The sequence below is a fragment of the Beta vulgaris genome, chromosome 2 (assembly GCF_026745355.1).
Source record: "Beta vulgaris subsp. vulgaris cultivar EL10 chromosome 2, EL10.2, whole genome shotgun sequence".
NCBI lineage: Eukaryota > Viridiplantae > Streptophyta > Magnoliopsida > Caryophyllales > Amaranthaceae > Beta > Beta vulgaris.
Window position 1 is genome coordinate 3,945,799 of NC_079203.1, and position 15,366 is coordinate 3,961,164.

Consider the following 15,366-nt stretch of genomic DNA (forward strand, 5'->3'; position numbering starts at 1 on the left):
ATAAGCTTGGCAAAATTAACGAGTAACGAATGCACTTGTAATGTTCGTTCAATCCTATTGCTTATTATTCGAGAGGTTGAAGGTATTTCTATCGAATGATCTCATATCCCATGAGAACACTTATATGGAAGTGAATGGTTAACTTGCCTATTAATGTTTATAAACTACCTTTCTAGAGCATGCATTAGTACCACAAGTTTGAGAAGTCGTATTATGTGTTGAAATGTCATGGAAATTATTCAAGCTCTAAATTGAGATTTGGTTTACAAGCGAAAAGATTTGGAACCAACTCATCTTAAATTTTGTATTGGTACAAAATGATTGTGTTATGTGAAACAATTGCTTGGCCATGTTGGCTAGGAAAATTGCTTTAAAATGATCCTAATGTGTATTATAACAGAACACGAATCTCTCCATGTCCTCAAAGAAATTTATGATCAATTTCTTATGTTAGTAGTTGGGAATGCAAAAAGAGGGGAAATAGTAGGTCTTTTTTTTTTTGCATAGTTAATATTTTGTTGTTTAGGTGTATCATATTAAGAAAGTGATGAAAGAAACGAAAAAGATCCTAATGCATGAAGAACGTGTTAAACTGTAATAATATGTTTTTGCCAATTCCAAAGGTTGTAACTTCTAATTCAATTATTCCTAATACTAGCTTCTATGTCCTTTCTTCTTTCTCCTTTGTATCTCTAGTTCTTCTTCACTCTTATTTCCTTGGACTTTGACGTGGTCGACGTGATCCTTGGACGTTGACGTGGTCGACATGATCCTTGGACGATGACATGGTCGACATGATGATGGTGGAGAAGTCGCTTGTTGGCAAGAAGATGGTGAGTTCATCCTCCCATTTCACCCATCCCGAGTCTTCATTGCGGCTTGAGAAAGTGGATATGAAACACACTTGTGACATACCTCAACAAACCCGTTCTTCTGATTATTCCTAGAACGCTGATAATAGTTGGGATTATTCTTGTAAACATAAACCGATCTATAGTGATAGCTATATCCTCTTTCATAGTTGGGGTTATTCTTGTAAACATAAAATGTAAGAGAAGGTTTAACACTATATACCACCTTTCATAAAATGGCTGATCCTTGGAAAAAAAGTTTACATACAATTGAAATGGAGGGAGTAGTTCAAAGGCACATAAACTCCCAGCCCAGCAAAGTTGCTGTCCTCATGTGAAACTGAAAGAGGCTCCCTCAATTTACAAGGCCTCATGAATCACCTTCACCCCTAAGAACTAGAATGCAGACCTACAAAAGTTGATTAAAACAACACTGAAGCATGTCATGGTGTTATGTTGGACTATAGCCAGTTTGGTGTTATCTTGTCTGATATTATCTTTGAAGAAGGGTTGTCTTGAACCTTCTCCAGTGATCGGTATTGCAATTTTACGCTCTCTGCATTGTCCAGTGTCTTCACCACATACCTATAAACAAATGAGCACTTAGAGTTCATGCCCAAGAACAAATTCATAAAAGCCACACTAGAAGCAATGCAAATCCAACTAAAGCTAGAATGCAGCAAGCAAGCATCGAATGCAAGACAGATTCTCACTTGGTAATTTCTTGCATTCGATGCTTTAGTTGCATTCTAGCTTTAGGAAATTACTCCTCCAAAAGCAAAATGGTTTACGGATGGAAGTCATGGAACCTCTCACTTGGTAAGTAAGTGTCCCAAACTCTCCTCATTTATGGACACCCATTATATAATAACACAAGACTCAAATATCACCATTCTAGTAGCATGTTTATACCAAAATGAAGTTTCAAGTGTCCATGTGGACACCCATGTCAAGATACACAAGTGTCAAATATCACTAATTTAATAGCATGTTCTATACCAAAATGAAGATTCAATTGTCTATGTAGACACCCATGGCAAAATGTTGAGGCATATTAGTACACGACAATTCATTTTTATAAGGTCATAAATTAGAGAAATTGGATCGAGTTTGCATGTAAATTTACAAGTGATCTCCCATTTCAGTGAGTAAATGTGCCAGCAACCCACCACCAAGTAGCTATGTTTGTTCACTAATTCTCAGTAAAATTTATCCACCTATTAACACCCAGAGATATGGTAAGAAGTGGTCATCAAGACAAGTGTTCTCAGTTAGTTGATACGTATGACTTTGGACATTTACATGATGCATCCAAGAAAACTTATATACAGTCATGACCACTGCCTTATTTTTTATTACCTTGCAACAAATGCTCCGAAAGGTAAAATGAAGTGTTTGGGTGCATCGCACTCTATGGCAATATATGAATTCAAACATCAAGTATGAGTTTTGCAGGATTATTTATATTTATTTACTTATTTTTTGTCTTATTGGAGGGGAGGAGAATGGGGGTTCAGGGAGGTGGAGAGCTTAGCAAGTCAACTGACCATCCGTTCAAACACTGTGTCGTAACAATCGCCTCACGTCCTACAAACCGCTGTGGCGTCCTCTTATTTCCCTGATAACAGTTTGCAGCTCTACCATCAGTTTTTAAAGCCTCAAAGAAACAGCCAGAATAAATTTAAACATAGATACTTCACAGACCTTTATGATGACTCGGTCAGTCACAACAAATGGAAATTGTACACCTCTTGCTCTAGGCGAATCTGAGAAAGATATATCACCACCGTTACCCCTGTCCTGCAAAACAGACAATCAACTGTGATTCACTTCATTTACAGCATTAAATGATTTGCACATGTCCACTGTTCCAACACTGATGAATATCCCCCGACCTCCAAAACAAACAAATAAATACATATGCCTTGAAATCACTTAATTCTTCCATCAGAAAGAAGAGAAATAAATCATTTAGAAACAAAATAGACCTGTTCAAACCTCTCTCTTCTCCTTTTGGAAGCTTTGTACATCTGTAAATCTTCTTCACGGCGAAAAGCTTGAACAGCAGATCGAAGAGCTGAAAATGCCGGAGAAAAACACCGATGAAGAACATAAAAATAATAATCAACCCACATCTAAACAAAGTATTGGAAATTCTCACAGCACCTGTATTTTCTAAGAGGCTTACAATAGATGTACAACATGCAGCCATGCAGGAGATCAACATGACATCAATTTCATAAGCATAATGTTAATCAAAGCCAAGGTTTCAGCTTCCAAAATTCTTCACTTACAGAGATTTGGTGCCACTGAATCTTCAGTAACAGGATGTGAGCAGGTATAGCAGGCTTTCTGTATACAGAAGAAAATCAGATTTTCAGTCATACTTTAAAAGGGGTACAAAAGATCCACAGTAGGCAAAATACACCCTAATCGGTACCAAGATTCTTGTTAGCATGCTTGAGATGGAAACCATTATCTTAGTTTACTGCACTCTATTCTATTTTTTTGTTTCATCAAGACCAAACAAAGAACACATCATGGCCATCATATATAAAGGAGAGGATTAAAAATGCTCGATAAATGACCTACATGCATTACAGGACATAATTTAAACCTCAATCATTAGAATGTTAGTCAAACTAGAAACTGAGAATTTCAGAGACCATTGGGATATGTTTGGGACATAATAACAAAGGTTTCAGGCAATATCATACAAGTTTGACTATGCTACATTTAATATTTTGTCACAATGAAAATCTTGGATAGGCTAAAATTATAAATGCATTGCTATAAGTGATACCTTGTATTTGTTTCATGAAAATCCCATGGTGATCAAGTAGGACCACAAAATCCAGATAATCAAACTAATATTATGGTTAGATAAGAATGTTTAAAAGGTAATGTTACTTAAAAGAAGGGTTTTTGAATCACTCCACCTCAAATCCGATTTGGATACAACAAAGGGACTTCAAAATCCACGATTTTAGAAAACAACTAGTATTTGATCCCGGGCGTTGCTCCGAGTTGGTACTGTTTTACATATATATATATATATATATATATTATTATATATATATAATATATATATATATATATATATATTTTCATTCCCATTAAAATATATTAAGAAAAACTCAACATTTAAAAGGTACAAATATAATAATGTGGACACTTAAAACATCATTAAAAGTTGGTTGAGATGGTAAATGTGTCATATATAATTGCAAGAGATCACAAGTTCAAATCTTGTTGCAAACTAATTTTACTTTTGTTAATTGACATGACAGTGTCACTTGTGTACACATCAGGAAATTACAGTGGGATAACAAAGGTGTCACATGGCGTGTATACATTGCGTGGAGGTGCCACGTGACGTGTATACATTGTCATGCACACCTTTTGATATATTTGTATAGATATGACACTGCTTCAAACTCCCTATCTAAATAGTGTTACATATGTTTCAGTGCTAAAATCATTGAAACTTCTAGAACTACCTGAAGAAAAACAATTATACATGTAAGAGTGACAACAACTGTTACTTCACAATTGGAGTTTCTTGTGTGCACTTAACATGAGTAAGCTAAATTTTCTGATCATGTGCGGGGTTTCAAATCTAGATACGGTGGCAATCATGATAACAGTCGCAATACCACATTCACAAGCAATTCGGAAGGCTTGCGGCTATAAAACCTAATATCACGGTCACGATAAGCTCGAGAACCTTTTAAATGCGGTCATGTATTGTGCTGCAGAGAGACGGATGAGATCTAATATCCTAACTCTGTCAGTACCTAAGGAATCTTTTTGTCTCGAACAAACTTCCACATGTGGACCACCTAACAAGCCTTAGCTGCAAAAGGGAGGCCTCTTAGTATCAGCACCAGATGGCATTCCCTATTTGCATATTCGAACTCTGAGGTCAGCGCTATGTGAAGCAAAATCCCCTTTATTGTTACGCCTTCATTGGTTGTATTGCAGTATAGAGGTAGGTTGTGCTAGTTCTGACACCCTTAGACAATGGAGAGAGCATATAAAACCACACTAACATGAAGGATCGCAATTCTAATCTCAGCTTATACAAATGGAGGTCTTACATTGATATACAAGATGTTTATAACATATAATTACCTTATAATAAGGTTGGCTATTTAACCATTAGTCCAGGGCCATCCTTATTATTCTTTGTCCTAATGTTTTTGTCCCCCCTTCTATTCTAGTACTAGAACATATCCTACATGTTGTTCATTTCTCCAAATAGATGGACAAAAAGATTTTGTGAACTTTACGAATCCCCCTGAGTGGAAACATGAGTTCACATTAGGTAACAGAACTTTCTAGTCAATGTATATCAATGTCACGTATTAAAAATATTATATTAGGTAGTAACTATTATTGTTCTCTCTAATATGTAGTCTGAAAAGTTTTAGTTAAAAGGGAAAATATATTAGGACAGAAGGATATATCAAACAATTGTCCAAAGAAAATTTCAAAGAACAGCTAAATCAACAAGCCATCAAAAAAGTAAGCATTTGTCACTTAAAGGTAAATTTACAAAACACCCTCTGTATAAAATGGACAACCGCCCCTCCTAGCCAAAATAAAAAGCTTTCCTAAAGAAGCATATATAATAGCGTTGAGTCGATCCACCTATAAACCCCAAATTAACGCATATATCTCTATTACTTCTATAATTTGATCCCTACTTCCTCGCCCTTGTAAGTCTAACACTCGAGTCCATCGTAGAAAGGCCAAATTGAAAAAATCTCCTAACTTCACATCAACCACCATAACCTCTGCATCCATGTTGCCCCCATCAAACCTAATGTCAAGTCACATCTTGAAGGTTTGCCACTTTAGAAGGCATCTAGGTTAAAGGATCTTGAGCTGCACAGGTTCAGGGTATATAACATAAAAAAAAACCATAAGAGCTTTGTCAAAGCTCAGAAAGGTGATTGAAGTTGTGCCAATGTACCTCTAGATTAGTAATCCCTCCAATTTTAAGTTATTCTACTTGTTTTTCACGATCTGTAATGCAAACTTGTAGCCATCTATATCTCTGTTTTGTATTGAAAAAAATTATAAACTGTTTCTACTTTGTAGTATGAAAATACACAATGAAACTAATCCAACAAGATTCCACCTGACAATACTTTCTATATACATTACTAAAACTATGGCTACAATATTTACAAATTTTGACCTTGAAAAATGCAGTGAAAAAATTATATACTGTTCGAAATTTGCAGACTGAAAGCCACATTGAAACTAATCCAAAAAGATTTCATGTGGCAATGCTCCGTATGTATATCAGTCAAAATATGCCTGCAACATTTACAAAGTTTGACCTTGGAAAAGGAAGTGGAACAACTAGAAAAAAAGAAGGGTGGGGTACTATTTTTTTTCATGGATGATATTTGTCTAGTGACTAACGCATCCAAGTGACATCAAGAAAAAATGTGGTGCATAAAGATGTTTAAATCCGTGATACGAGGCAATTTGACCCTGCTAAAATCACTATGAAGTTGCAAGCACTAAAGCATTTGGATCCATGAAAGATCATAGTATGTCCTCGATTCAGATTTGGGTGTCCCACATTGTTTTCTGGAGACTTCAAGGACAAACATGACCAGTTATAACTTATGTATTGTAATTGGTAAAACAATAGCAAAGGGTTGCTTGAAACTACTTTTAAAGGCAGTTATGAAAGTGTAATTGTATATTTAACATCAACAAATCTTTGAGCAACTAATGGTCACAGCTTACAAATATTGACTTTTGACTTCTGAACCAAGAAACTCAAATCCAGGCATAGGGGCTAACTAATACCTTCCCCTCATGGTTAAATTCCCACCATACTCCGAAAAGACTACCTTTGTACTCCAGAAATGGTTTGCAATAGTGAAGCCAAGTATAATTTTATGGATCAAGGTAAGCGTATGTGAGATGGATCCTTGAAATGAGTTCCGATTTCCGAACTTTGGATAGGAAAGAGAAAAGGGATCAATGATATAGATTAATGTCGTGGGAAGGAAATTGGGAGAAGGAAGAATAAGGTCAATACAACATACGGAGTAAGGACTAATGAAAAAGGGCAGACCCCATAAGTTATCTTTTGTGAGGTTCTCGCTAAGTTTTGTGTATGCCCCTAATGGTAAATCTCCTCAAATTCCAACATAGATGAGAAGGGTGAAAGTCCCAGAAAGGAACAATGACTCAAAATATTCTCTTCTCCTAAACGAGTGAGTAAAAACACAAGAAGGAATGATAAAAGCTATGAGCTTTAGGAAGGTCGGTTCGTGGAACTCTTCCAATCTCACCAAGGAACGGAAGTCACTACCCAAAACCAAGGAGTCTAAGGGCCATCAACTAGGAGGTGGATAAAGTGATGACAGAAACTAAGCACTACCATCGTAATTTACAGCGAAATGTTAGCTATGCCACTTTACAAGGAATGCAAAATTACATTCCCACCACTTCGATAAGAAAGTTCTATATTAAAGCGTATGGTTAAGTAGTCCACTGTAACCAAGTTCATCAAAGGGAATATTAGCGACCTATTTAGGAGTTATAACTTATAAGGCAACCATATTACATTACTAGCTACTGTAATAAAAGATAGCTACTAAAACAGGACCAGGATCATGAATCAGCATACATCTCCATGCATGACCTACTATATGTTTATCCACTAGACTCTCTAGCATAATAGATAATCCTTGGGCTTTTATGAAAAACCACATATAGTGTACACCTAGGCCCCTAAGTATTTTTTCATTTGATCAAGTTTCAAATCATCCTCAAAGCCTACCATACACTGTTTAAAACTGAACAAAGAATTAAGCAGTGCAAGAGTAAGAAAAAACCTAACATTTGTTGATTTACTGAGAGACAAAGATGTTATGACTTCATAAGTGCAAAGTTAGTAGCTAAGATCCGCAGCAGAAAAATACGATTATTGAGAACTTTAAGTGTAACATGATCAAAATTGGCAAACGTGATGAAGGAACTGAGTCGCCTGCTCCATTTATTGGTCAATTCAATCTCACCAAAAAGGACCACGGTTGCAGACGGTAACAGCGGCTTTTTCATGCAAATCCTTTCAGGAACATTTTAGCTTAAAGCCTTGTCATCCACTTCCTCTTAGTTGCAAGTTTCATTAGAAAAGAAAGGCTACTGATGTTGCTTCGCTGGAGTCAGCCTATTCAGAACCTCTCCCCTGACATGTCTTTTAAGTATTTACAAAGTAGTGCAGACGATTTAAATGTACTCTAGCACCATAAATTGCTCAAATATCATGGAGGCTCCCCTTTCAAATTATGGATAAATAAGGAGTATGTCTAGCATCTAGGAGCAAGGAGCAACCACAAGAAGGATACGTTCTTGTGTTGGCGTGGAAAGACATAGTGGCAGTGCATTTTTAGGGTTATAATCTGCTGTTGTTAGCTTGGGTTGGGTAAGGGGTTCCCGTGTCCCTCTATTAGGAATTTCTCATTCTCTAGCCTATCGTTAGTGAAAAGTCAGGTACTTGGAGCCTATACAAGCTGCAGCTGCGGGATCTTCTGTAGACATCTCCATGGCGGTCTACATGACTTGTAATTAACTCTTTAATAATATAACTTATCCTCTATGATTGTGCATGCTCGTTCACTAATATGAAATAGTTTGACATCTTAAGAATTCTTATGAAGGTGTGTTGAAGGCATAATTTCTACTTAAGTACCCATCACTGAGAAGGTAAGAATAAATTTTCCCAAATTACCTCTGTTTCACATACTGTTTTCACTCAAATGACAAACCTATTCATAGCAAGACCTTATTGTTTCTTGGCTTACTTTAGGCCAATTTACCTCTTTGAGACAAACAACAAACCTCACTTGAATACCTAATTGCCTGAATCAATGATTGCCACCTGAACCAATGATCCAGCTTCAGTCAGTTTCCTTGTTCTCTTCTTGCTTCGTGGTGTACTCCTTATCTTAAACTTCATGAACCAGTGATGAAACCACTATGAAGCTATACAGCAGGATGGACTTTAAATCTCTTCTTGCATATAATATATCTTCTCCAAGGCCTACCTGTTAAGAGTGTGATCCACCACTAGCATGGAACTCCCCTTTTCTAAAACAGATTCGATTTGCACAGTCGCACCCATCTTGACTTCATTATCTAAGCATGCATTCATACAGAGTCTGAATTCTCACTGATTCAAGCAATCTAAGAGCTCCCATGTTTGGTACGTTCCAATCCAATAGACTCTAGTAAGTTTCTAACAGGCATATCCAGTCATACAAGTTACAAAAACAAGACTAACTGGAAAGCTGAATCCTATTCAGAGTTCACACACAAAAAAAAAAAGAAAAGGGAAAAGTTAAGACTAATGATCCAGGTGTTAGAGCCACAGAGAAGCATAGCCATATGAATTCTTATGCTTCCATCATCATAATACCACACTTGGATGTTAAGTTAAACAGTTTCTTGTAGTAAACTAGTAATGTTTCCGAGGATGATGTATGACTCGATATTCTAGAATACTGCTGCTTGTTATACAAGCGCCTGTAAAATCAATTTTTCATCTTTCTATAGCGGTATAAGAAAAGTGAAATTCCAACAGTCCCATCAACGGGACATGATATGACAACATTGGCCCTCTAGACCTCCTATCAACTAGTAACCTGAGTTTTCGATAAAAATAAGAGAGCAAAGCCAATGGCCAAAATTATTTTTTGTGGGAGCTCACAAACATGGATTCTCTATTCTTATTTCTGAAGCAAAGAATCCATACAGCTGAGTTCACCTGATTAGCAAAAGGCTTGGTTGTGTTGGTTGTCCGGCTTCCAGCTGATGGTTGGTTAATAAGCTGGTTCTCAATAGATGGCTGGTTGATTCTGACAAGATCAGTGCTTACACAACCTTCATGGACTCAGCGCGAAATTTAATTATAATTCAGACCATTCACCAGTGACCAGACAACAATATAAGCATCAGATATATCTTCCCACTGGTGACAGATGTGAAGTGATTATGGCTCATAATGATGATATTTACAAATACAAGAGTCCCTATATGCCAAACATTTCCTAGTTGAAACCTAGGGATTGATACTAGATCGATTAGTAAACCATTATATTGCCATATATGCCAGCAGAGGAGGATAAATCATCAAAGATTCGTCAAACCAGTCATACAAGAACCTCCTAAAGCATGCATAAAGAGGAGGGATGATTATCAGCTATATTTACATGAGGTCAACTCACCATTTTGATGACCTGCTGAGTTCCACCACTTCCAAAGGAGTGTCCACAAGGTAGTATTATTGCATCATCCATTAGAGCTCCTCTGCGTGGCCATAACTTTGCAACGTAAATACTCAACTGAACAAATGAATCATTGCAATCTAGAAAGCAGAATGTCCAGAGAAAGTAACTAAGATAATCTAAGATAAATCACACTCAACAAGACAGGCATATCAGGGCTTGGAAGGTGAAATATGACAGCAAGACAAGAGGGGGTTGGGAATGAATACTGGGACTAAGGCTGTTGTTTTCACCTATATAATTATATGAACTTACTTGCCTCTATCTTGTCTGCTCTTAATTTTGAGCTGCGAATTAAACTTGGTAGCTCTTATTTGAACTCATCTTATATTCATTTGGCCCTTATGTGAAATTGTGAACTTATCAACCCTTTCTAAACTTAATGAAGTTAATTGTTCAATAAATTACCCATATGTCCCATATTAGTTCGCTTCCGTTTCAGGACGGTAAATAATGAAATTCTCTCTCTCACTCAGCCCCAACACTAACCCCAAGTGGTTCACCCCTTTTGTTTCTATCCTCAATATAGGCTATCTTCCCTTGCCTTCTCGCAAAAGCCTCTGCATCCTCTTCTCTCCACTGATGTGGCATCCCCTTCCCTGCCCCTTCCTCAACTCCATATTTCGGCTCACTCACTGCACTGCTCCAATACGAATCTTCTCCACAGAATTCATCTCTGAATATGCTAGGAAATCGAACTTCACTAGAGCTCACTGGAATTCGATCATTCCTACAGCTCTGGCGACTCTCAGACACTGATACTCTCCTCCTCTCTTTCTCTAGCTTTCAGGGGAAGGGGACAGGGAGGGCGGGGAAGAGCAATAGTTTCAAATCCGATTAATAAGAGGATTTGCCAAGGTATTTTGAGTTGATGGCCACGAACGATTCCAACAGCTTGTTTGTACTGGGTTTTGTGCGCCTGGCGAATTAAAGAGAAGCCAGATGAAGGGGTTGTTGAGACAAGAGCTGGGAAGGGAGTCATAAATGCAAGGTTTTGTGGTTGTGTGAGCATGTAAACAATGGGTGGGGGGTGTGGGGGGGATCCAGTAAGAAGTTACTTTTTAATAGAATTATATAGAAGCCTTCATCTACTTTTTAGCACTACTACTGATCTACTATCAATCAAATCAACAAAATTACATGTCAAATCACTGTGCCATTTTCAAGTGGGAAAATGGATGTGGGATGGAAAGAGTATCTTTAAGGTGAAAACAAGGCCTAATAAATTAGTATTAATCCAACGCGCCAAACGAGGTGTTCCCTCCGTCCTGTTTTTTAGTTAGCATCTAAATTTTGTGTGGAGATCAAGGAAAGGAAACAAAAAAGAAGAGAGAAAATTGTAAATAGGTGTAACCCCAACTTTAGAGGGAAAATTTTTCCAAGAGTATATACCATAATACATGTGGGACATCCCAAAACGAAGGAAAATACTCAAATACAGAGGAAAAAAGTAATATTACAAGGACATATTTGTAAACTAAAGTCTCTAAAGCAATACAAAACCAGAAAAGGCCACAAATCTAATACTGGTACTGGCAGCCATCACAGAAGCAGCACTTCAATTTTATAGCTTATTTTCAGCACGCTGAGCAGAAGAAAAATGCTACAACATAAGTGAACTCTCTACGCCTTGCAAAGTTGCAAGAAAACAATCTTAAGAGTCTAAAGATATAAAGGCATATGATTTTCCTAAGATCCAGGAAGTTGAACATGCAAAGATGCAATAAAATTCAGTAAGCATCAGGCCCAGAAAAAATGTATGCTTGATAGTAGATAATTTCAGATATCCAGTTCATTTGACCTGTAAGGGGCTATATCAAATAGTTCCTTCTGCAAGTCTATAAGGAAAAGTGAAAACCAAAACCTCAGGTTCCTTGTCAAACAAACGTAAATTTAATTTCCATATGCACTCACGTTATTGGATCAGAGAAAATTGCTCTCAGTGACCCTCCTGGATCATTAGAAACAGAGCTGTCCTTCCTTCCGTCAAACCCACAACTATTATCCCCAGCTATATCCTTCTGACCTTGGCTGGTCCCTTCTGTTCCTTGTAACAACTGCGAATAGTACATATCACCATCATGTTCTGCAACTGTAACCATTTTCTGAAAGTTCCCTACTCTTCCTTGCTGGTCATTCTCACTCGTACTGACTCTATTTGCGTCACTCCCTGGTTGCAATATACCTCCATCCTTGATCATCATTGGCCTAGTTGATGAACCTACCATCACAAATCAATAGATTAACCAATAGCTTCACAACAAAAATACCATAACAGCACTCACCCTCAAAATTTTCTTTCCATACCCTGATTCCCCCCTCTCTTTTCTGGAGAGCCAAATTTGTCAACTCTAAACATTAGATTCAAAACAAACAAAAAGTCCAAGCTTCCAATTGCATCCGATTCTCTAAAAGTCCTAAGGGTTGGCAACAAAATGATCACATAACAACAAGCTCTATTATAATGAAAATCACAACTTGACACCATAATCTATTTTAATCCAATTACCAAGCATTCCTAATCCAAGTTAGAAAAAGCAATAACATAAATTATATCCCCAATAGCACTACAAACAAACTTTGAAAAGGAATAACATAAATTATATCCCCAATAGCACTACTCAATTACTCACAATCTACTAACATTAATACTTAAAAAAGTTAAAAATTGCATACCAAAGTCTATATATTCAATCTACAAATTGAGTAAAATTATAAAAAAACAAGCAACTCACCAAATGAAGCATGATCCTTAATAATTCCAACCCCAATTTTATCCTCAAAACCACTACTATCACTATTCTTTCCACCAATTCCTACCAAACGCAACACTTCACCATCACCCTCCTCCTCATCATCATCATCCTCATCTTCTTCTTCTTCTTCCTCCTCCTCATCCTCGCTACTCGGGGTCGAAACGGCCCCACCACCTCTCCAATGCCGGGACCCGCCTTGCTTGGAGGAGGTGGGGCCCTCTTCATAAGCACCAATAACATCACTACCTCGTCGGAGCTCCGGTGAGAAGTACCCCCTCTCACGGTGATCAATAGAAAATAGTTTGTCATCCATAAACCCCGGTTTCGAACCCGGGTTGCTGGACCCTCGCCCAAACCTTAGAGGGTTGTTATTGTTTTGGAAATGGGCCTGAGAATTCAAGTTGTTATCCATTCTTTGAGTTGGGACTAAACCCATATTTTCTGATGCCATTTTTGTGTTGTGGGTTACCTCAGAATTTGACAGAAGATAGAGGGTGGACAAATTTTGTTGGTTATGTAAGAAATTTTGGTTTTAGAAGAAGATAGGTTGATTCTGTGAAGTGGGTTAGCAACAAAATTCGATCTTTGGGAGGAAATTAGAGCATACTATTAAGGGAAATTGTATTATTGGTGAATTTGTGAGGAAAATTGGGAAGAAAATGAACTGGGTTTTATGAGGAATAGGTTTAGGATACAGAGAGATTGATTTTGAGTGTTAATGTCAAATTTTGATTTTCGGGATTAGGGGTGAATAAGCATAATGATGGTGGATTTGACATCATAATTAGGGATGACAATGGGTCCTGGACCCGACCCAGACCAGCTAGGACCCGACCCATTTATAAGGGTCTGGGTCCAGAAATTTTAGACCCAATGAGTCCGGATTGGGTCCGGGTCCGGGTCCACATATGCTAGACCCAGACCCGCCCCACGGACCCATTTACATATTAAAAAAATTTTTTTTTTACCTAAGTTCTAAACTTTTATGAGTTATGATTTTGTGAACTCGTTAGTGTTGTAACTCCACTAAGACATGTAACTTTATAAGGTGTAATATTTTAATATTTTATGAGTTAATTCTTAAAATTTTATTTAGAAAATGTTTTAACCATGGATACAAGAACCTATATATATTAGAGCGAAATTTTTTAATTACATATATTCAAAAATGTGATGAAAACTTAAAACTAAGAAGGACCCATTTAGGACCCAGTAAGGACCCACGGACCCGCTAGACCCAACGGATCTGGGTTTGGGTCTAAAAAATCTAGACCCAACGGGTCTGGGTCTGGTCCACCTGGACCCGACCCAGACCCGCCCCATTGCCATCCCTAATCATAATGTATCTTGTTGGTTGATGGGTAAAGGGGCGTGTTTAATTTGGTAATTGGTTGTTGTTTTTTATTGTTAGATATTTTATTTGGTTGGTTTGATCGGGGTTTATGTTGGTTGTTAATTGCTTATAAAAGTGTTTTTGGTTAAACCGCTTACTAGTATCGTCGATTTAGGCGTAAAGTGTAAAACCAACTTAAAAGCTATTGTTATCAGGCATCAAAAGTTGGTTTTTGGTTGAAAAACAAGATTTTCTACTATTAAGAGAACTACTTACCAAGCACTTTCATCCAAAAGTCAATTTATCAAATGTCCTCGATATTATAAGAGAGGGAGTGATTGCTTTAAGGAAATCATAAGCCATATATATCGAGTCTAGCGTAATATTCAATTAGACATACAATGAACAATTATGTTCATAAACACTCAATATTACTTATTTAATTTGTAATGCTTGAAGATGAAAATTTCAATTCTATTTTTATTGATATGATTTAAGATACATTTATATCTAGTAAGCAATTTATATTTAGTAAATATATACGGATATTACTATGTGTCATCATCATCCTTGTTCGTTCGTCTATTACAAAAGTAAGAGGCGGGCAACTAAATTCAAGCTATACTCCTCTGTTTCTTTTTAATTTACTCACTTCACTTTGAGGAGAACCAAGAACGAAATACAAAAATATAAGAGAGAAACTGAAAAGATGGAGAGGGAAATTGAAAAGTGAAAGAGAGAAACTAAAAGTAGGCTAAAACATTAAAAAGAACATGACATGGGTGGAAAAAGTGGATAAAGTAGTTGTGACATGTTACCACAAATAAAATCGATAACAGTGTGTAGATTAAAAACAAACAGACCAAAAAGAAAACTGTGTAGATTATAAAGAAGCGGGAGTAATACTTTGGTGAAAATCTTGAAATGATATATTTCTTCATTTATTGAAGCAAGTTTACAGCATGTTAGTTTTTGAACAATAACCAAATCAATGTCCTTAAAGTAGGAATCACACCTAGATGATTTATAACAAAAAGATTTAATATGATACATTAAATCTCTCTAAACACACACTTAATATAATTTCAATTATTTTGTCAAAAAAA

The 15,366-nt window shown here is 36.8% G+C and overlaps 1 protein-coding gene across 3 annotated transcripts; it reads right to left on the minus strand.

Annotated features, from left to right (window-relative positions):
- Positions 1-1,049: 1,049 nt before the first annotated feature.
- Positions 1,050-13,683, minus strand: LOC104887625 (U-box domain-containing protein 62). Of its 3 annotated transcripts, none has more exons than XM_010672297.4 (8): positions 12,907-13,682; positions 12,086-12,392; positions 10,112-10,193; positions 3,146-3,203; positions 2,840-2,928; positions 2,556-2,651; positions 2,399-2,469; positions 1,050-1,436 (listed from the first exon to the last, which is right to left on the minus strand). In XM_010672297.4, the coding sequence occupies exons 1-8, from the start codon at positions 13,376-13,378 to the stop codon at positions 1,313-1,315; spliced, it is 1,299 nt and encodes a 432-aa protein (XP_010670599.2). In that variant the 5' UTR covers positions 13,379-13,682; the 3' UTR covers positions 1,050-1,312. The 3 variants fall into 3 exon arrangements, 2 of the variants coding, with proteins under 2 accessions (XP_010670599.2, XP_048494135.1); XR_789372.4 differs by having other exon boundaries at positions 1,369-1,436; positions 2,850-2,928; XM_048638178.2 differs by lacking the exons at positions 1,050-1,436; positions 2,399-2,469 and having other exon boundaries at positions 2,555-2,651; positions 2,850-2,928; positions 12,907-13,683.
- Positions 13,684-15,366: the final 1,683 nt, after the last annotated feature.